The sequence below is a fragment of the Petaurus breviceps genome, unplaced genomic scaffold (genome assembly GCF_028583685.1).
Source record: "Petaurus breviceps papuanus isolate PSGF00001 unplaced genomic scaffold, PetGlider_PUasm1.0 685, whole genome shotgun sequence".
Classification (NCBI taxonomy): domain Eukaryota; kingdom Metazoa; phylum Chordata; class Mammalia; order Diprotodontia; family Petauridae; genus Petaurus; species Petaurus breviceps.
In genome coordinates, this window is record NW_027186455.1 from 3142569 (window position 1) to 3164925 (window position 22357).

General features: G+C 39.4%; 1 protein-coding gene and 1 long non-coding RNA gene across 3 annotated transcripts in view; one reads left to right on the forward strand and one right to left on the reverse strand.

Moving 5' to 3' along the window:
* The first annotated feature begins 3619 nt into the window (after positions 1 to 3619).
* Positions 3620 to 16242, forward strand: LOC138174107 (alpha-1-antiproteinase-like). The gene is made up of 5 exons (XM_069104283.1): positions 3620 to 3735; positions 7473 to 8098; positions 10595 to 10865; positions 14697 to 14841; positions 15973 to 16242. The coding sequence occupies exons 2-5, from the start codon at positions 7480 to 7482 to the stop codon at positions 16162 to 16164; spliced, it is 1227 nt and encodes a 408-aa protein (XP_068960384.1). The 5' UTR covers positions 3620 to 3735; positions 7473 to 7479; the 3' UTR covers positions 16165 to 16242.
* The window catches only part of LOC138174108 (uncharacterized), a 96764-nt gene continuing 88514 nt past the window's right edge, over positions 14108 to 22357 (reverse strand). For both annotated transcript variants that reach the window (XR_011171617.1, XR_011171616.1), the window contains exons 2-3: positions 17184 to 17232; positions 14108 to 14466 (exon numbers count right to left, since the gene is read on the reverse strand). This is a non-coding gene — a long non-coding RNA (uncharacterized lncRNA). The remainder of the gene's footprint in view (positions 14467 to 17183; positions 17233 to 22357) is intronic.

Below are 22357 nucleotides of genomic sequence, written 5' to 3' on the forward strand. Positions count from 1 at the left end.
TAGATTAGATGGTCCCTGAGGCCTTTCCTTCTGTGACAATCTAATGCTGTGATTCTAATCAAAGTACACCTTGGTATTCATTTGGAAGTTCTTAAAGAGTTTTTGTTTTTGTTTTCTGTAGAATTTCTCTACCTCTTCATCCTCTACATCAGATGTTGGTATATTCACTACAATAATTTTTCATGGTGGATTTTTTAGAGAAGACAACCAAATGCCCCATGAAATGAGACCTCTTATTTTCTTTGGGTATATAATAAAATCAACTCTCCCAACTCCTTTATTTACTTCTCCAAGGAAACCCTGAGAATTATCCTTCCATTAAGCTGCAACTTCCTTCTTCCATTTTCATTTGTAGCAATAATGTTGAGATTGATGTGATACAGTTCCTTCTGATTGATTGCTGGATGTGACAGGCATCTGACATTCAGAGTACTTGCAGCCATGTTAAAATTTATAGATGTTCTAAAAATGGTGTGACTCTTAGCAGCCCTTTCCCACCTTTCTGCCATTCAACACTCAGCCATCCCCACTGTAGCAATGAAAGAGAGTGGGGAGGACGATGCAGAGAACTGAAGGTCATTTTGTATTGTGCTTTGTTTTATGGGTTACCAAAGACAAAAATTCAGTCCCCCAGTCTGTGGGAACCATACCTGTAACCTTCCCATTACGGTAGAACCTGACAGAGCATATGTTCTATTGGCATAGCCTTCAAGAATCTAGGTTCCTTTCATTATCACAATGAAACTGTAAGGTAGGAATCCCGTCTGGAGTGGCCAGATGGCGCAGTGAGTAAGAGCACTGGCCCCGGCATCGGGAGACACTGGATCGGTTCTGGCCTCAGATACTTGGCACCCACACAAAATAACTGGCCATGTAACCTTGAGCAAGATACTTAACCCCAATTGCTTAAAAAAATCACATAAGGTAGGAATTCCCCCCCCAAAAAAAAATGGAGAATCTTTCTTAAACGGAGCCCTGGCCAGACTTTATTAGGTCTACCCTTTGGAGCAAGCAGAGTCAAATGGTCAGTAAGCATTTATTAAGTTCCCACTATATACCAGGCACTGGTGCTAAGAACTGGGGACATAAAAAAAGCAAAAGGTAGTCCCTGCCCTGAAGCAGCTAACAGTCCAATGGGAGAGAGAACACGCAACAACTATGTATAAGCAAGACATATACAGGGCGAATCAGGGACGATCAATAGCACTAGACCTCGAAATGGGTAAGGAAAAGGCTTCTTGTGGAAAGTAGGATTTCAGAAGCAGATTATGTCTAATAATCTTTTAACTGGTGAAATCTAACCTGTTCTACCTCCCTCAGGATCACAGCATCCCCCTACCTTTCTTCTCAGTTCAGTTCTCCCTAATGGTCAGTGTTTTTACCTTGGATCAATCCAGTTATTCCAGCTTCCCGACCTATTATCTGACAAGATAGGCCTTTGCCCTTCAGTTTAACATGTTTTCCTTCCCCCTCTGCTCCTTTCCCCATCCTGGTGCAAAGCAAAGCTTTCATCATATGGAGGGGGAGGGAAGGAAGGGAATCTCTTTCAGTGCAGTCAGACAGCTGCCCTCTGATGGCCACTGAGCTCCAAGCAACTGTTTGAACAAGCGTCTGTTTCTCTCTAAAGCCATCTGCAAGACAGAGCACTCCAGTTCCTCCTCTTATGGCGTGCCCTCACCCACCTGCTTTTCTTCCTCCTCTACACCTCCTGGCTTCCCTGACTTCCTTCAAGTCCCAGCTAAAATCCAACCTTCTACAGAGGGTATTTCCCAATTCCCTCTAAATCTAGTGCCTTGCCTCCATTGATTATCTCTAAATTATCCTATACATAGTGTGTTTGTGCATAGTTCTTTGCAAGTTGTCTTGCCATTAGATCGTGAAGTCCTTGAGGGTAGCAACTGTCTTTTGCCTTTCTTTGTCTGCCCAGCACTTAGCACAGAGCCTGGCCCATAGGAAGAGCTTAATAAATACTTTTATAGACTGACTCACTCACTCACTCACTCACTGACTGGATGGATGTTTTCCAGTTTAACTATTAGCTTCCTAAAATGTGGTGCCCGGACCAATTCCCCAGAAATATAATCAGGGTAGAGTTAAACAGAAATACCAATTTCTATGTTCTGCATCCTAAGCCTCTATTAATGCAGCCTAAACTTACACTGGCATTTGGGGCTTTCATGTTCCACTGCTACCTCATATTAAGCCCACCCAGATGCCCCATTTTTTCCCACAAGAAGTGATGTTTAGCCATACCTTTATTTGTCTTCTCTTTCTGCAGTTAGATTAAAAAAAATTGTAAGATTTTATATTCACATCAATTAGACTTCATTTTTAGATATGACATATCTTTCCACCCTTTTAAGATTTCTCTGCATATCTATTTATTGTAGAACAACTCTAACTGCCGGGAAGTTCTTTTTAAGCAAAATCTGCACTCATAGTTTCTCACCGCAACCACCCCCAATTGCTAGATGGAATTACTGAGAAAAAAATCTATTTTTTTCTACCTCACAGCTCTTCAAGGTTTGGAAGATCTCAAGGATCTTAATAGGAAGATCTCCTATTAAGTTAACATCCATGGCCCAAGAGTGAAAGACCCTGTGATTCCTTCCCCAGCCTAAAAACAGATTATCAGATCTCTGATAAGAAGTTGGACCCAGACTGGACAGGAGGTTACCCTCGGTAAAGACTTTATAGTAGCCCCCCTCAGCTATTTCAGGATCTGTAGCTGCATCTCAGAGAGACAAGAATCTAAAAGACAGTCACTTAGCAACCTCTCCTCACACCCCATACAGTGTTGCTGTCAGAATCCCACTCTGCTCCCTTTCCAGGTGATACTGCTGGCTTGGGTAGGCCCACCTGACTTTTAGGAGAGAAAATTTGCTTTGATTAAACAGAAGAGATAGATTAGACAACAGTGTTGTGAATAAAGATAGAAGGTAAAACAACAGAATTCAGGCTGAACATAATAACCAGTGTTAGTTCTAAATGGTTGGTCTTGAACAGAAAGGTCTTTTCTTTCTGTGAAAAAATGAGGAATTATTAGACCTTATTGTTAAATGTGCTGTCAGTTCTAATCACTTGTGTTAGCCATTTTTATGTAACCAGGTTTCGGTTTTCATGGGGTTTTTAGTGACAGGACTGTGGGGAAGGGGAAGTAATTGTTCTATCCAAAAAAAAAGAAAGTGTCTCTATATCTCCATCTACATAGAGCAGGGCCAGATTATAAAGGCTTTGAGTGTCACATGTTACTTAGGCATTCTGCAATGGACAATGAAATTATTAGAAGTTTTTGATCTGGGGACAGGCAAAATAAAAATAGGAATTCTTCCAGAGTGGAAATGATCTTCCCAGTCCATTCACTTAAAAGTAGATTTAGATAGAAATATTAGAACTTTAGGAAGGCCCTGTCTCCAAAGAAGTTAAATTTAGGAGACTATAAACTTAATGTCAAAGATTCCCCTTGGATAATGAGAAGAAGAAACCTCTTGCACCCCAGCAGATACTGCGAGAGAAAGGGGAGAGCATGGAAAGAACACGATTTCACCTTGACAAACGGACTTAGTCATTGTTTGCTCTGTACAAATAACCAGTTGTACTAGTTAATATTCACAGGAAGAAGAGCCTCATCCACCCCTTCCTATACCTACCTAGCTATTTAAATAACACCCTAGGAAACAAGAGGTTCTGGGTCAGCTTCCTGGTGAGTTTCTACAGGACTCTGGAGAGGGAGCTGTAAGTAATGTATTCCCCTGTAAAAGCCTCAGTCTGTGTGGTCTGCAGTAGAGCTGGTGGGCTGGGAGTTCTCAGAGCAGTCTGGGAGGATGGAATGTGTAGTGGCTGCATTGCAGTTCTTTGAAAGAAAAATAGAACTCCCCAAAGAAAGGGCGAAGAGAAAGGCCTATGTTAATGGCCCCTCAGAATGACCATATCCATAGTTATCTGTGGGTGACCTTGTTTAGTAGATGTGGCAACCAGCTCATTATACTAGGTTTAGCCTTTGCCAAGAAGGTCTTGAGGAAGCTTTTTAAAAGATAACAGATTATTATGAACAACTTGCTTCTATTTGGCAGTCTACCATGAGAAAAGGAATGCTAAGTTTGTGGTCAGAAGGGATAGTTCAATCTTTGCTTTGGTGCTTGCCATATGCCCTTGGATTATTTGCTTGACCTCTCTGAGGAAGTCTGTTTCCTTATCTATAAATGGTGACAATAATACAGGCATGCTATATCTTATAAGGTTGTTGTAAAAACTCAAATGAATATGGGAGAGAACAGATTGGAGGAGGGGATATCCTGTGGGACTGCTGTTTTGGGGAGGTGGGTAGGGGAAAAACGGGGGAAAATTTGTAACTCAAAATCTGGCGGAAATGAATGATGTAAACCAGAAGTTAATAAAGCATTTGAAAAAAAAACTCAAATGAAAGAATGAATTGCTAGCTTTGATATAATACTTTACATAAATTATCTCATTCAAGCTTTCCAACAGCCCTGTGAAGTAGGTACTTTAGGCATTATTGGTTGTTGTTGTTCAGTCATTTCAAGCGTGTCTGACTCTTTATGACCCCATTTTCTTGACAAATATACTGGAGTGGTTGGCCATTTCCTTCTCCAGTTCATTTTACAGATAGGGAAATTGAGGCATTTGCCCAGGGTTATAAACCTTGTAAGTGTCTGAAGTTAGATTTTAATTCAAAAAGATGAGTCTTCCAAGTCCAGGGTCCTATCCATTGAGCCACCTAGCTGCTCATGGCATTATTGGAGATCTATATTATTGTGATTTCAATATTATTAAAACTTTCCAGATGAGAAAACTTCTCCTACCAATGTGGGTTGCCACCTTCTCTACAAAAAGTCTTAGAGAGAATCCTGCCTCAAATACTCACTATCTCTACAATCATAGGTTCTCAGTTCTTATGTCTACAAAGTGGGGACAATAATAATTGTCACAGTGTCAGGCTCTGAGGTCCCTTCTAAAGCTAAGATTCTGTCATTCTGATTCTGTTACTTTTAGCAATGAAAGGGATGCCACCTCCTCGTTTTCTCTATGAAAGAAGGAGTGGCAACCGCCATGACTAGAAAACAGGTCTCCTGGTTCTAATATTCTTTCCACTACTTTCCTCTATCCTTGAGACAAGCAAGTTGTAGAAATAAGATGTACATAACACACCATCAGATGGCATTGCCCTGCTCTACCTTCTTAGATAAAGTAAATACAACAGGACAAGTCATCGCTACAGTTTCAACAGCTTGAGAAATATTTCTTGGATGAAGTGGGACCTAAGGTAGCACAATTTGGTCTGGCAGAGATGAAAAGAGATCTTCCAGGTAAAGGGTCAATTTCAGTCACAGAATTTACATCTTTTAGAATCAGAAGAGTTTTCAGAGGGATGAATCCAATTCATGATCCTCCTCACCCCCAAAGTCCCCAGTATAATATGCTAGATAAGTCATCAACCAATCTCTGCTTCAAGGCCTCCAATGAAAGGAAAGTGCCCTCCAAAGGCATCCCATTCCTCTTTTGGATAGGAAAGTTTTTTTTTTCCTTAGGAAGGGTTTCCTCACCTCAGGAATAAACTTGCCTTTTTGCAATGTCTACAATTCCTCCTGGTTCTTCCCTCTGGGGCAGAATAGGAAAAAGAGAATCCCTCATATATGTATTGTTATTAAGGCATAAGTCTGGTTGCCTCATTCTTCACTCAAAAAAAATATATAGTGACTGTGTGACCTACAGAAAATACAAACACAGGTGAATTACAGCTATAAGGGACCTAGAAGGTCATTCACTATCACTTTCTCAATTTAAAATGAGGAAACTGAAGCCCAGAGAAGTTAAGTAATTTGCCCAGAGACACAGAGATCTAGTCAGAAGTCTGATAATATCAGAGCCAGAATAAGAACCCCAATCCTTAGACTCTAATTACAGTGTTCTTTCCCCTACATCAAAGCTGTCCCTCTACTTAACTGGCTATTAAAGGGTTTCAATCTATTTTTCCAACCTTCTTCACCCAATTCTCCTTTACTTACTTAAGTTCAATTAATCAGTCAATAAGCATGTTTAATTAAGCACCTACTATGTGGCAGGCATTATGCTTGGTGCTGGGGATAGTGAGATGGATAGAATGTAGTCAGAATCATATGAGTTCAAATCCTGTCTCATATCCTTACTAGCTGTGTGATTCTGAGCAAGTGACCTCATTCTCAATTTTCTTACCTGCAAAATGACAGAGAATTCAATGGCCCCCAAGAATCCTTCCAGATATAAATCTATGATCCTATCAAATACAGTGCAAAAGTCAAACATTTCCAACACCCAAGGAACTCATTCTCTGTTATGACGGAAGTGTTCCCTTTTCTTTTATTCCTCTTCTCGACTCCACACACTCACAGTCTGTCCCTCAAACCTAGAACACACCCATGCTTTCAACATCTCTTCCTATTGAAATCCTTCTTTCACTTTAAGACCTGCTCAGATGTCATGAGGTCTTCAGGTTTTCCCTAACTGTTCCCACTACCACCCCAGACAAAAATCATCTTTCCCCAGATTTGTCACAGCAATTTGTCTGGAGAATTTCCTTTCTTATTGCATTCTACCTTGCATCATTCAATCAATAAATATATATTAAGTGCCTACTATGGGCCAACCATGGTGCTCATATTTCCTCATATTTATTTGTGTACATTCCTTACTTTAGCTTCAGAGTTTCATACATAGTGTTTATCTATGACCTCTATTTCTAGCTCTTTATCTAACTCATTATAACTCTCTAATCTCTCTTATATCTAACCCAATTTACTTTATCTTCCTACCACTGAGAGTTCATGGAGAATAAGAAATAGAGGTGGGGTTTTTTTTGTTTTGGTTTAGTTTTTTGCTTATGTGTCTCTAATGCTGAGTGTGAGGCCTGGATGTATTTAATAAAATTTTTCTTTCATTTTATTTTAATAAATTATTTAATATTTAAATATTTTATTTTAATAAATTTTATAAAATGTGAAATTGAATTGAAGTATGACTTCAATTGGGCAGCTAGTGGATAAAGAGCCAGGCCTGGAGTCAAGAACACTCATCTTCCTGAATTCAAATCTGACCCCAGACACTTACTAGCTATGTGACCCTGGGTAAGTCACTTCACCCTATTTGCCTTAGATCCTCATCTGTAAAATGGGCTGGAAAAGGAAATGGCAAACCACTGCAGTATCTTTGCCAAGAAAACCCTCAAAGGGGGTCACAAACTGACACAACTGACACAAGTTGGACACAATTGAAACAACTGAACAAAAAATTGCTCCATTTGAGTTGGTAGATAGGAAACAATAAAGCATTCCTAGCAAGGGGGAGGGGGAGATGGAGGGGCTACATCTAGCTATTTAAATAATACCCCCAGAAAAAGTGTGGAAGCAAGTAGAAGAGTAGTCTAAGTGATGTTTACATGAGAGTTATTCCAACTGTGTGGCCTCGTTCTCTTTTAGCGTGACGATGTTCACTCTGAAATTTTGCCTGACGTTAGCTGGGCTATGCAGTCTGGTCCCGGGTCACCTGGCTGAGCAGTTATCAGCCAGTAAAGACACTGAACACCCATTCTCTGCCAGTCGGAGAATTTCCCCCTATATGGCCGATTTTAGCTTCGATTTGTACAGGCTCCTGGTTTCTAAGTCCAACACTACCAACATATTCTTCTCTCCAGCAAGTATCACCACTGTCTTTACCCTGCTGGCTCTTGGGGCCAAATCAACCACTCATGATCAGATCCTGCAGGGACTGGGATTCAACCTCACTGAGATTTCAGAGAAAGAAATCTTTGAGGGCTTCCATCAGCTTCTCCATACACTTAACCTACCTGGAAACGAGCTTCAACTGACCACAAGCAATGGCCTGTTCATAGACAAAACACTGAAAGTTGTAGAAAAGTTTTTGGAAGACAGCAAGAAACTATATGCTTCAGATACCTTCTCTACTAATTTTGAAGACAATGAGGCTGCCAAGAAACAGATTAATGACTATGTGGAGAAGGAGACACAAGGAAAAATAGTGGATTTGATTCAGGACCTTCACCCTGATGCCATCTTCGTTCTGGTAAATTGCATTTTCTTTAAAGGTAAGATCAGTCCCTGAGACAGTATTGTTTCCGATCTGAATAGGTGGATAGTCAATACCAGTGAAATAAAAGTTATTTTTCTGAACTATGTCACAGTAACAGTTTTCTTAAAGGGAGTGGTGATGGAGGAAATAACCTGTTTTTTTCCTCACAACCCTCTCCCAGCAGATGTTCAGATGGTCACAGAACAGGACACTAATTGGCTGTTTGATCTTTGATAGGCCATTTCAATTCTTGGGGCTCCTGTTTTATCTATAAAAAGAAGTGACTGGATTTAGAAGATCTCTGAGCTCTCTTCCAGATATAAATTTCACGTTCTAAGGTTTCTTCCAAGTCTAACATTCTATGATCTATGTTAAAATGTTTTGTTTTAATGTCTATTGTAGTGCTAATATTCACCATGGAATATTAGAAAGAATGCTGGAGGTGGCTAAGTGGCACAGTAAATAGAGCACCAGCCCTGGGGTCAGGAGGACCTGAGTTCAAATCCAGCCTCAGACACTTAACACTTACTAGCTGTGTGATGTTGGGCAAGTCACTTAACCCTAATTGCCCAAAGAAGTAAAAAGAAAAAGAAAGGACGCTGGACTGAGATATGGAGATTAAGACATGTGGCACTCACATGCTGTTTGACTATGGGCAGCTCATCCAACTTCACCTGTGCTCAGTTTACAGCTGAGGGACTAGGGGGAGGGGTAGTACAGAGATGCAGAGTTCTCAAGGATGTCTGTGGAGTGACAGCATTTGCCCTGACCAGCTCACAGCATCGTTAGGAAGCCAACACTCTGTGAGCTTTAACTAAATATGACTTTATCCTGATGCTTTTCCATTCTAGGGCTCTTTCTAGGTCTAGCATTATGATTTCCATAGACCTGTGTATGTTGGGCATGTCCTGACATGAACAGAAACCTACAATATCCCCTTTTTCCTGTTGTTAACCACACGTAGTGTCTTGTAGGAATGACCTTTGATCATCAAGAATGGGTCTCATGACTGTCATCAGAAGGTCATCCATGCTTCCAGTCTTTGAATTCTCTACATCCCTACCAAGGCTTAGGATAGAAATAGGAAGTGGTGACAAAGAATAAAAAACCTCTAATGGGGTCAGAAAGAGTTGGACAGGAATTTGACTCCTAAGCCACTCTTGAAAGGTTTGTGGAATGACATAAATGGCAACTGATCCCTGAAGAGAATCTGGATAAACTGGAAATGTTCTTGGGCTTGCACTAGAGGCAAAAGGCAACTGGTTTCCTGGGTCCTATGTCCACCCTGCCATTTAATTAACACTATGCAAGCCACTGTCCCTCTCTAGATTGCAGATGCTAATCTATAAAATGAAATAGCTGGAATAGATGATTTCCAAGGTCCTTTCTGGATCTAAAGTTCTACCTTTGCTTGGTCTGGCCACTGGTCAGAAAAATACACTGCTTCTTAAACTCAAGGGATATGTATAATAGTTACAATGTACTTTAAGCACACTACCCTACTACCATGTTTCCCCAATAATAAGACACTGTCTTATTATTTTTTTGGACAGAAAAACACCAGAGGGCTTATTTTCAGGGGAGGGCTTATTTTAATGAACATTGACAGCAATTTTAATAAACAGGTAAATGTGAACCAAAAAATGTACCTTTATTCAATAAGCAAATCACTGGGGAAGAACAGGATGACGCGCTCACTGCTGCAGCTCTGATTGGATGCAGCTCGGAGCGCGCAGCGTGCGTTTCACGGGGGGGGGGAGGGGGCATACAGAGGGGACCGTAATGTAGCGGGTAGTGCAGGGGATCACCTTCACTACAGTAGCAATCTCAATAGGGCTTATTTTCAGGGGAGGGCTTATTTTAGAGGAATCTTACACAGTAAGGGGAGGGATTATTTTCGGGATAGGTCTTATTATCGGGGAAACACAGTAATTCCTCTCCAAAGTTCTGTGAGGTAGGTAATACAGGTATTATTATCACTAGATTACAGATGCAGCAGCCTGAGCATTAGAGATGTAAAGATAAAGGCTTTTTCCATGGCCATACAATTATTTGTTGGCAGAGTGATCTCATCTTCTACCTCTATGACCAAATTTTCCTTTATATTTTCCCCCTCTCTATTTCCAGTAAAATTCAGTCATGGAAAATGCTAAGGTAATTTCAGTCATTTTGCAATCCTGTCCAACTTTTCATGACCCCATTAGGGGTTTTCTTGGCAAAGATACTGAAGTGGTTTGCCATTTCCTTCTCCAACTCATTTTACAGATGAGGAAACTGAGGCAGAGTTAAGTGACTTGCCCAGAGTCACACAGCTAGTAAGTGTCTAAGGCCAGATTTGAACTCATGAAGACAAGTCTTCCTGACTCCAGGTCCAGCACTCTATCCACTGTACTACCTAGCTGCTTCTAAATAATATCTGCCTATTACTAAGGTAATAGGAGTACCTAATTTTCTTGCTGCTGATTTTTCTAACTCGGCAGCCCACACAAATTTGTATACATTCTCTTGTTAGGTAAATGGGAGAAACCCTTTGAAGCAGAGCTCACTGAGGAGAGGCCCTTCCATGTGGATGACAAAACAACCGTGCCTGTTCAAACAATGAACCGTCTAGGCATGCTCCAGGTGACTTATGATGATGAGCTGGCCTGCTGGGTTGTGAAGATGGACTACCTGGGAAACGCAAGTGCCTTTTTCATACTGCCAGACACTGGGAAGCTAGAACAAGTGGAGACTGCCTTGAGCAGACAGCAGTTTCATAAATGGTCAAGCAATTTGCATCGCAGGTAACCCTCTGACTCTGTGCTATTAGCAAATTATTGGTTAAGTTGTAAACAGGTCAGTATCAAGGCAGTGATGAGGACATGACAAGAATAATTAATAATACCAATTCAGTGTTCATATTTGCATGGCTCTGCCATCTCACAGGATGCGGGTACTCCTTCCAACAGTTCAGATAGCCCCTCTCAGCCTTATAATCTTGTGCCACTCTTGTCCATGGCCTCCCATAAATTCTCCCCAGTGGATCCACTTAACATAGTGGACCCATTCCTGTAGGTCTCTTAACATTACCAATAGCTACCAATATGCTATCTGCTGCTACCACAGGCTATCCATCTTTTACTGAACACAAGGAACTACCTTGTACTCTGTTCATCCATCTCTGACGATAAAAAGTTTACTAAATTTGCTTTGTTGATCACTTCTCAATAACCATGAGAAAATTATGCAATTTGTTTACATAATTCCTTATACTTGAACATTTTTTAGGAGGGAGAAATAAGGAAAGAAGTTTTATTTACAATTTAATTTAATGCAGTATATATTAATGTGTTCCACTAAAAATATCACGGAAATTTCTAAAATTTGCTATAAGTTTTGCTTGGGGTTTATGTATGGAGTCTATGTTTTATGTTTGATCTCCTCATCAGCCATAACTGAGCTATCTCCATCATCCAGAAATCTGAAATTCTTCTTCTGATCATAGCATTCCTTCTCTCCCTTTACTTCACTCATTCTAAATCTTTTCTTCATCCTTACTGTGACTTCTGTACCTCTGTTGCTTAATCTTTTTCAGTCATTTCCAACTCTTCATAATTCCTTTTGGGGGTTAGAGTGGTTTGCCATTTCCTTCTCCAGTTCATTTTATAGATGAGTAAACTGAGGCAGAGGGTTAAGTGACTTGCCCGGGGTCACAGAGCTGGTAAGTGAAAATTGGATTTTCACTCAGAACTTCCTGACTCTAGACCTAGCAATCTATCCACTGTGCCACCTAGCTGCTCCTAGCCTCTCTACTCTTCCCCATTCTCCCAATCTATTGCTGTCACTCTTGCCTTATTTTACTCCCTCTCTATGAAGCGGCTAAAGCCAGTGAGTCTTAGTGTTATGAACAGGTTTTAATGAATCCTTACAAGGGAAATCTTGACCCTGTGATTGACCAATTGGATGATAACTCTCCTCTATCCTGGAATCTCTTAACCCTTTGTCTTTTGTAAGAAAAATCTGGCCAACCCCCAGTCCTGTATCACCCTCACTATCGCACTATGATGGCTACAAGACAATAGTAGTACTTTGTGACTTGCAAAGTGTTTTAGGAGTGTTACCTCTTTTTAAACTCACAACAAATCTGGGAGGTAGGTGCCATTATTATCCTCATTCTACAGATGAGGAAAATAAGGCAGAGAGAAGTTAAGTGACTTGCCCAGAGCCACACAGCTAAGAATAATAATAACAACAACTAGCATTTATATGAGACTTAATACACGCCAGGCGGTATGTTAAATGTTTTATAATTATTATCTCATTTGATCCCCACAACAACCCTGGGAGGTAGGTGCTATTATTATCCCCATTCTACAAATGAAGAAACTGACGTAGACAGGGGTTAAGTGACTTGCCCAAGGTCACACAGCCAGTAAGTGTCTGAGGCCAGATCTAAATTAAGGTTTTCTTGACGTCCTGCCCAGTGCTCTATTGCATGTACCACCTAGCTGCTTCTACTACAAGTAACACTTTCTAACAAATAAAGAAATCACCTTACAAAGCACATTCCCTGGGGGTAAAAATGTTAGTTTATAAATAGTAACTAAAAAAGAGGCACTAACAGTATGGCATTAATACTAGCCATCATATTTGACTAGAGCTTTGCTGCCCTGCATGTTGGCTTTATTTCTATATTTTTGCTGCTGAGTCATTTCAGTAATGTCTGACTGTGACCCCATTTGGGGTTTGCTTGGCAGAGATACTGAAGTGGTTTGCCATTTTCTTCTCCAGCTCATTTTACAGATGAGGAAACTGAGGCAAACAGGTTTAAGTGACTTGCCCAGGGTCTCACAGCTAGGAAGTGTCTGAGATCAGATTTAAATTTAGATCTATCCTGACTCCAAGTCCAGCACTCTAACCACTGAGTACCACCTAGCTGCTCTTTATTTATATTACTATAGAACTATATATTGTTCCTTGCCTCTGCTTTCTCTGCTCTGCATAAACTCACAAAAGTCTTCCCATCCTTTTTTCTGAATTCTTCATTTTGTCATTCCTCATACCATAATTTGTAAATCAATCCCCCAATCATTAGGCTTCCAGCTTTTATTATCATGAATAATGTTACCATAAACATTTTTATAAATATTGATCTTTTTGTCATCAAAACCTCCTCAGGATATGGTCTCCGTAGTACTGTCTCTAAGTCAAAAGGTATAAAGAATTGAATAACTTTTCTTGCTGTAGCCTCTCCATGTGTCTCTTCATTGCCCAAAGAGTGACCAGAAATTTGGATTCTTCAGAGAATGTTGTATTTCATGATTTTCAGCCATATGGCATTAGAATTGCCTAACAGATTACCCAAAGGAGGGGTGGGATAGTTCTTCTGTCCTATGATCGGCTTGGACTAACTACACTTGGAAAATTGTATTCATCCTGGGTCCTGTGTTTTTGAAAGGACACTGAGGAGGGCAACCAGACTGATGAGGCTACTAAAAAAACTATTGATTAAAAAGAATTCAGAGGGGCGGCCAGGTAGCACAGCGAGTAAGAGCACCGGCTCCAGTGTTGAGAAGACCTGGAGATCGAATCCCGGGGTCAGACACTTAGCACCCACCCAGAGACACCTGGCCGTGTAACCTTGAGCAAGTTACTTAACCCCACTTGCTTAGGGGCAGCCAGGTGGCTCAGCGAGTAAGAGCACCGGCTCCAGTGTCGGGATGACCTGGATCAAATCCGGGCTCAGATGCTCAGCACCACACCCAGAAATAACTGTCTGTGTAACCTTAAGCAAGTTACTTGACCCCAATTGCTTAAAAAAAAAAAAAAGAATTCAGAATGTATAGTTAGGAAGAAGAAAAGATTTCTGGAGGATTTCATCACTATCTTCAGATTCTTAAAGGGCTGCCATGAGGAAGAGACAGTAGACCTATTCTGCTTGGCCCCAGAGGACAGAATAGGGACCAGTGGGTGGAAGTTGTTATACAGATGAAAGTTTCACTTAAATGTAAGAAAGAACAGTTAGTCAATAAAGCAGTCAGTCAATAAGCATTTATTAAACAGCTAATGTGTTGTATATATGTAACTGATATGTACATCAGTTACACACATGAACTGATATAAAGCAAGGCTAGTAGAATCAGGAAACTATACACAAGAATTACAATAATGTAAATAGAAAGAGGAAAAACAAAACATTTTGAACCGAATGTTATGAATTATAATGGTCCTCAAAGAAAAGATATGAGAAGTAGAAGAAGATATGGTACTTCCCCATCTTCTTTGCAGAGGCCAAGGATGATGGATGTAGAACACTACAAATAATTTCAGTCTTTTTTGATGTGGTAGCTGGTTTTGTTGGACTTTTTTTTTCTCTTTATTATTCTTCATTATGGAAATGGCTCCCTGGGAGGAGAAGAGGGAGGAACACATTGGGAACTGTAATATGAAAAATCAGAAACTCCCAACAAATATTTATTTTTAAAAGAAATAATACTGAAACATTCTCATGTAAGATATTTTTTAACATTTTTATTTTATTATTTATAATTTAATTTCTATTTATATATGTTTATCATATATTTTTATTTATTCTGACAGTGATTATTTTTTCTTTTATCTTCCTTTATTAATAGGGCAGTTACTTTATATTTTCCAAAAGTTTCCATCTCAGGAAGCTATGATCTTAAGATTCTAAGTGATATGGGCATCACACATGTATTTGGAAAAGAGGCAGATCTCTCTGGAATCACAGAGCAAAAAGAGCTTAGGCTTTCCCAGGTAAGTCTTAAGAATACTAAGTATTATCTTGCTTTGCATTTTCTCAAATGTTACTAGTGTGATTATAGCAAGAAGAATTTACATTTGCATTTCGCTCAAAGATCGAGAAGTATTTCTTTTATAATATTCCTGGGAGCTAAGCAGAGCAAGGACTATCCTTCCTATTTTACAGATGAAGAAATTAAGGTTCAGAGATGTAAGGTGCCATCATTAGTTTGAATAGGGTGATGAAACAAAAGATTATTTAGCTGAACTTACTGTTTTGGCATTTTAGGGGCAGTGCCTATGATTCAATCATTCCGGAGGTGGAGGGGTGGGGGTGAGGGGGAGTGTTGGTCAACTCATCTTTCACCTTCTTGCAGCAAATAAATATAATAACTTTGTATTTGACAAGTGTTAAAGACTTAAGATTTTGGGAGAAGAATTCATTATTTGTGACTTTGGGCAAGTCACTTAACCCCAATTGCCTTGCCTTCCCCCCCTCCAAAAAAAAAAAGAAATTAAGCCAGGGACAAATAAAAAGGGTATCTTTAGAAAAAAAAAGAATTCATTATTTGGTAAAAATTTGTTGGGAAAACTGGAAAGCAGTCAGGCAGAAATTGGGCATAGACCAATATCTCACACCTTTTACCAAGATGAGGTAAAATGGATACATGACCTAGATATAAACAGAGAGATTACAAGAAAACTAGAAGAACTTGGAACATATTACTTATCAGACTTATGGATAGATGAATAATAAATGAACCTCTATGAAATTTCCTCTGATCTAACTAGCCAGAGTTAAATGTCCCTAACTATGAAATTCCGGGGCCCTTTGTTGGTACTTCCTCTTACCTGGTATTCTAGCAATCTAGAGTATAACTTCCCTGAGGAAAGGACTATGTTTTATTCATCTTGAATCCTCTTTATGGCCCTGAACTGGGTCACAGAGTCAAGAAATGAATGTTGAGTTGAATTAGGTAATAAATATCAAGAACAAGGTGTTGTGTTTTTTCAAAACAACTTACAATCTGGTCCCTACCCTAACAAATTAATGTCCTTTCTAGGTCTTTCCTAAGAATTGGGGGGGTGATGATGTCCAGGAGTTGCTACCACTCTTTCCTTTGTCCCTGTTCCTTTTCCTTCTAGGCTCTGCACAAGGCTGTTTTGAACATTGATGAGAAAGGAACTGAGGCTTCAGGAGCCACTTTCTTGGAAGCAATACCTATGTCCATTCCCCCTACCATTGACTTCAACAGGCCTTTTTTGACTTCCATTTATGAAACAAATACAAGGAGCATACTCTTCTTTGGGAAAGTTATGAATCCTTCTGGAAATTAACTTCAGCAGTCAGCCCCACAAGATCTCAGTGCTTGCTCCTCTACTACAGAATAAAGCAGCATCCTGCTCACACCTGTACCCTCAGTGTGGATTCTCAATATCCTCCATACCAATTTATTTTAATGATTCATATGAATGTGTACAAATAGTTAAGGCAAGTGGAAAGGGAAACCACTCATGACAACTAAAATCATAAACACAGTATATAAAAGCTATAAGAGAATTTAGACCTTAGCAATTTAGAGCTAAAAGGACCCTGAAAATATGGAATGATGGGGAGGCTAGGTGGTGCAGTGAATAGAGCACCGACCCTGGAGTCAGGAGGACCTGAGTTCAAATTTGGCCTCAGACACTTAACACAAAATTAACTGTGTGACCTTGGGCAAGTCACTTAACCCCAATTTCCCTACCTTCCCCCTTCCAAAAAAGTGCAAAATATATATATATATATATATATATATATATATATATATATATATATATATATATATATATGGAATCATGGTGCTATAGGGCACCTTAGAATACAGACTTTTATGGCCCAGAAATTAATTGAAATGGATTTAGTCTTATATTGTCAAAAATTCTCTGTACCATGTTCTATACAGATTTTCCCTGGGTCTATCAGAATTTAACTGATTTTCATCCAATCCAGAGGCTCCCTTGGGAACACCAAAATATAGTTCAGGTATAGATCTCTGTGGAAAAAAAGTAAAAGTTGCCTGATTTCAATGGGGCTTATCTATCTTTGTAGTCCACTCAGAGACCTAGTTATAAACCCTACACATAGTAGGCAGTGGAAAAAATGTACATTGAATTGAATTGATCATGTTAAGACAACAATCATTTGTTTAAGCATCTATTATGTGCCAGATACTGTGCCTAGTGATGAAGACGTAGAAGGGTCAGAAACAGTTCCTGGCTTTCAAAGAGCTCAAATCTAAGAGAAAATATATGCAAATAACCAAGTACAAACAAAATACATACAATAGAGATCATCACAGAGGAAAGGCACTTACTTGCACAAAGGGGGATGAGGAAAGTCTTCTTAAGAAGGTAGTTTTTTACCTGAGATTCCAAAGAAAATAAAGGAAGTCAGAGATGAGAAGGGAGAGCATTACAGGTATAGGAGACAGTCAGTGAAAATGATCTAAAAAATTCCAACAACAAATAATTTTTTAAATTTTTATCTACATAACTAATAACATTAATTTCCTAGGCTGATACACTCAAGACCTTCCTTTATGACCAATACTATGAAGGTAATCAGGGATTTTACCCAGAGACCTCAGTGTGTCTGTTGGCTTGGCACACGTAATTGTGCATTAATAGCTAATGGCATATCTACCTGGGACACAGGTTCATGTTGACTGTGGCTGTACAACAAGGATGTGGAAGGATGGGCCCAGGTGAGATTATTTGGCCTACTTGGCATGACAGGTCAGAGAGATAACTTTAAAAACTCAATTACTAAACAAGATCTAGCCATAGAATCTGCTTTAGGGAAATGGAAGAAGGGGCAAAGTGATAAGAGTAGCTTCCTCTGTGAGGGCCAGCATCTGCCAGCTTCAAAGAGACATGATTGCTAAGTATGAAATCCACAGGAAATTCGTGTTTTGTTTCGTTTTTTTCTCACTGGGAATTTGTTGAATGGGGAGGAACAGAAAGGAAGGTAGGAAGCACATAATAGATTTGTGATAATGTTTTCATTTCAAAAATGTTTCCTTTTCAAAGAGGACCAATGACATCATGAGGATCACACCTTGACTTGAGTTGTATTTAAGTGAAACAGTCATAGTCCTCACTCTGTCTTCCAAAGGCATCAAAGTTAAGCGACAAGACAAAAGTTGTAAGGAATCTAAAAGATAATCCCTAAAATCCTTTATTCAGAACACCTCATTTTGTAAATAAGGAAATTAAGCCCCACAAAGGTAAGTAAATGAACAAAAAGTGAAAAAAAAAATTTACTAAGTGCTTACTGTGTGCCAACCACTATGCTATGCTCTAGAAATACAAAAATACAAAATAACAAAAAATTGTTTACGTCAAGATAGGCCCTACCCTCAAGGAGCCTACATTCTAACAAAGGGGAAGACAATAAATATAAGATTGTAGGGGGCAGGAAGGAGGGGTGGTGCTGGTCTGGGAAGTCACTGGGATGATGAGTGAGTCTTAAGGGAGCTGATTGCCTCATCTTTTCTATGAATGGAAGTATTGATTTGATTATTTACCCAGAGGTAGAGGTGGAAGGCAGTGGGAGGGAGGAGAGGAGAAGGGTCTGTGTTAGGTAGCATATCATAAAGATGTCTGGAACTCAGAGTAGGTGCTGGAGGGACAGTTGGGAAGGAGAAGCTAGAAAAAGAAAGTGTGGAATGAAGATGACCAGAGAGCAGCAACTTACTCAGGGTTACACCAGAAATAGCAGATCTAGGATTCCAACACATGTCCCCTAACTCCAAATTCAGTCCCCTTTCCACTTTACCAGGGGCAATAAAGCTATGAAAGTAAAGTGTCACACAACCCAGGCTAGGGGTCAAGAAGGTAAGGGTTAACTACAATGTTAAAGGATGCAAAAAGTTCAGAGGATGACAATGGGGGGGAAAAAGCAATCGGATTTAGCAATAAGGAAGTCTTTACTAAACTGATAAAGAAGGAAATAGATTGCCGGGGATTGAGGAGTGGTGAGATAATGGAGGAAATTACTATAGACCAGGAGTGGGCCACACATGGCCTTCTAGGTCCTTAAGTGCTGCCTTTCAACTGAATCCAAATTTTACAGAACAAATCCTATTATTTTTATTAATAAATTTTGTTCATCGTTTTTTTATTTTGTTTTACCACTAAATATTAATGTGTTCTTCCAATGTGAAAAGGTTTTCTACCCCTGCTATAGACTATTCTACAGCTAGGTGACATAGTAGGTATAGAGCTGGGTCTGGAGTTGGGAAGACCTGAGTTCAAATTCAGCCTCAGACTTTTACTAAATGTGTGGCCCTGGTCAAGTCACTTACTCTCTATCTCAGTTTCTTCAACTGTAAAATGGAGAAAAAAAATAGTACTTACCTCCCAGGGTTGTCTCGAGGAAATATTTATAAAGTGCTTAGCACAGTGCCTGGCATAACAGTAGATGTAAAAAATGCTAGCTATTATTATTACTTCCAAATAGCCTTCAGGCTAATAACTGTTGAAAAAGGAAAGATTTGTCTAGCTTGTCATGAATTGTTCTTAATGACCCAATGTGGTTACAGGATCACCACTTTTCTCTCTGAGACTTGCTTCAACTCCCCAACCTGTTCCTAGAAAATCCTTTACCAATATGACTTTTCAGAACATTCTGAGCCCCTATGAGAAACTGGGTTAGAATATTAGGGTACAGGGGCAGCTGGGTGGTGCAGTGAATAGAGCACTGGCCCTGGAGTCAGGAGGACCTGTGTTCAAGTCCTGCCTCAGATACTTAACACACACACACACAAAAAACCGTGTGACCTTGGGCAACCCCAATTGCCTTCCAAAAAGCAAATATATATATATATATATATATATATATTAGGGTCCAAGAAGGCTACAGGACAGAAATGGCCCCATGAAAAAGATCCAAAAGTCCTTATATAAAACCACATCATTTTAGAATCAGAAAGGGGTTTAGGAATTATCTGTGCAGGAATCTTTTATACAATAATCCACTTGAAGATCTCCAGGAATGGAAAAATTGACTCATGTGGGGCAGTTTATTCCATTTGGGGAGAGCTTAATTGCTAGGAATTGTTCTTACCTTGGCCTCGGTCTGCCACTCTTGGCCTTTCACTCATTTCTGCTAGTTCTGTTCTCTGATGTCAAACACAGCAGGTCTGACCCTCTTCCATACTTCATTCTAAAAATATTGGAAGACAACTAGAATGCTTCCCTCCTACACTTAAATATTCTCTTCTCCAGACTGAAAATTCCTAGTTTCTTCATATAAAAAAGAATAACATATGGTCCTCAATGCCTCGTCACCTCAATAACATGTCTTTGGACAATAGTATTTATAATGTGCAAAGAGGCAGCATGGAACTATGGTCAGTGTGCAGGGCTAGGAACTGGGAAGAAATGGGTTCTAATCTCACCTTTGATATATATATATATATAGCTAGGCTCTATATAGGAAAAGTAGCAGAGACTTTACCCCATAACTAGCCCAAGTATTTAAATAAGCTTTGCCCTGCCTTTCATGTTGATGTTCCTACTCTTGTCAAACAAGACCTCCTTTGTGAGAGAATCACAGTGTAGTTTGTGAAAGAATGTAGATGCTGGAAGACTCTAAGAAACAGACAATCAGGGGAGACTTCTAGGAAGACAGTTGAATGAGCGGTCCCATCAGTTTCCCTTAATCACCTCAAACCATCAAAAAATGTGCCAAATAAAGTAAAAGCTGAAAAACAGTGAATAAATTCTACTAGGGACAATACCACCATTAGAAAGGGTTCCAAAATATTCATAATACTATGACACTTAAAAAGTTCAAAAGACATAGTTTCTGGGTAATTTAATCATTTTACTAATAATGGTAGCATTTTAATAAAAGAGGTCAGTGGCACTCTTGAATGCCAAAGACTATCATGGTGGTAGGCTCATGGCCTATATGTCCTTGGAAAAGTGGGTGTTCCAGAGGGTGACAATCAACTCTGATTGGTTAACAAGTAATGGGAGAAAATGAATATCACAATGAGGGGCTGACCTATTCTAATGAACTTTAATTATGTCATTTAACTTCTAAATTACCCCCAGCCTTGGGCAATCTAATTAAAGAATTTATCCTCACCTAAACATGCTTAGAACACAAAGGACTTCGCCCACCTTAAATGAAATTCCTTGTAAAGTGGGGGGGGGGGGATTGCGGGGGCGTCTGATCACAATTGAGAAAGTTAATTCAAACTTCAGAGACTGAGTTTTGAAATGAAGATTTTAGAAAAAGAGGGAAACTCTGGATCTCTCCAAATCATTGGTTATTAATAATCATTTCTTTCAGTACTAATTACTTCTTGTAGTAGCAAAAAAAAAAAAGGTGTGGGGGGAGAAATAAACAAATTAGATGCCTACAAATTGGGGGATAAATAAATTGTGTAACATTAATGCTACAAAATATTACTGACCCAAAAGAAATGACAGATTTAAAAAATTCAAAGAAATGTTGGATTCTTAGATGAACTGATAAAGGAAGAGTGAAGCAGAACTAGGAAAACAATATATACAATGAACATGATAAAGCTGAAAGAACAACAAAATAAACCTGAAATCTGTGTAATTATTAATGATCAATCTTGAACTTAGAAAAGAAATGAGAAAAAGCACTTTGCTTCCTTCTTTGTCAAGGTAGAGGACTTGGGGGGAGCTATGGAGAGGAAGGGAAAACAATATTGTATACATAGTCAAGAAACAGTTGCTGTATTGGTAGATTTTGCTGAACTTTTTTTTCTTTTTCATTTTAAGTCATCACCGACAGGAGAAGGAGGGATATACTTAGAAATGAATAAGATGGCTGGGAAAATCTGGCCACATCAGAAATAGACTAATATCTCAAAACCATAAACAAGACAAGCTCTAAATGGTTACAAGATTTAGACATACAGGATGGCATCATAAATAAATTAGAGGAATAAGAAATTACTCTTGCCCAAAATAAAATAAGCAGAGATATCTCCAAGTAGAGACAGGAAGGATTTATTTAATTATTTCTTCTTGCAAGAAGGGTGGTCTCACTACTAGAAGCAGTCTAGTAGGAGAGAAAAGCTTGGTTATATACCCAAAAGACCACGCCTTTTCCCCCCATTTTGTCCAGTCCTGTTCCCCTCAATTAGGAACTGAGGCGTACAATCTTAACCGCAAAAATCTACTGGCATTTGCAGACAAAAGGTCAGTAATATCAAAAAGCAGAAGGTACGTGTCTAACAGACATGAAAACAGACCAAATATATCATCAGTATCAACTTAAATACGAAAGTAGAAGATACATGTTCTAACAATATCAACAAAGATATGAAAGCAGACAATATTTTATGAATCATGGGGATTTTAGGACATGGTGACCTGCTGGAGTTCCGCAACAGGATTTCCAATTTTATATTTGTAAAGGTCAGATGGTAGTCAGTGGAAACAAGTCTGGAACATTTGGGCCTGTGGTTAAATTTGCAGGGTCTGTGCTTTCCCCTCCCAC

Excerpts from the sequence above, each read along its gene's own strand:
- LOC138174107 (XM_069104283.1), top strand. The coding sequence starts at position 7,480 with ATGTTCACTCTGAAATTTTGCCTGACGTTAGCTGGGCTATGCAGTCTG. Across the intron at positions 10,866-14,696 it reads TCAAGCAATTTGCATCGCAG|GGCAGTTACTTTATATTTTC; the intron begins GTAACCCTCTGA and ends CTTTATTAATAG. Across the intron at positions 14,842-15,972 it reads AAGAGCTTAGGCTTTCCCAG|GCTCTGCACAAGGCTGTTTT; the intron begins GTAAGTCTTAAG and ends TTTTCCTTCTAG.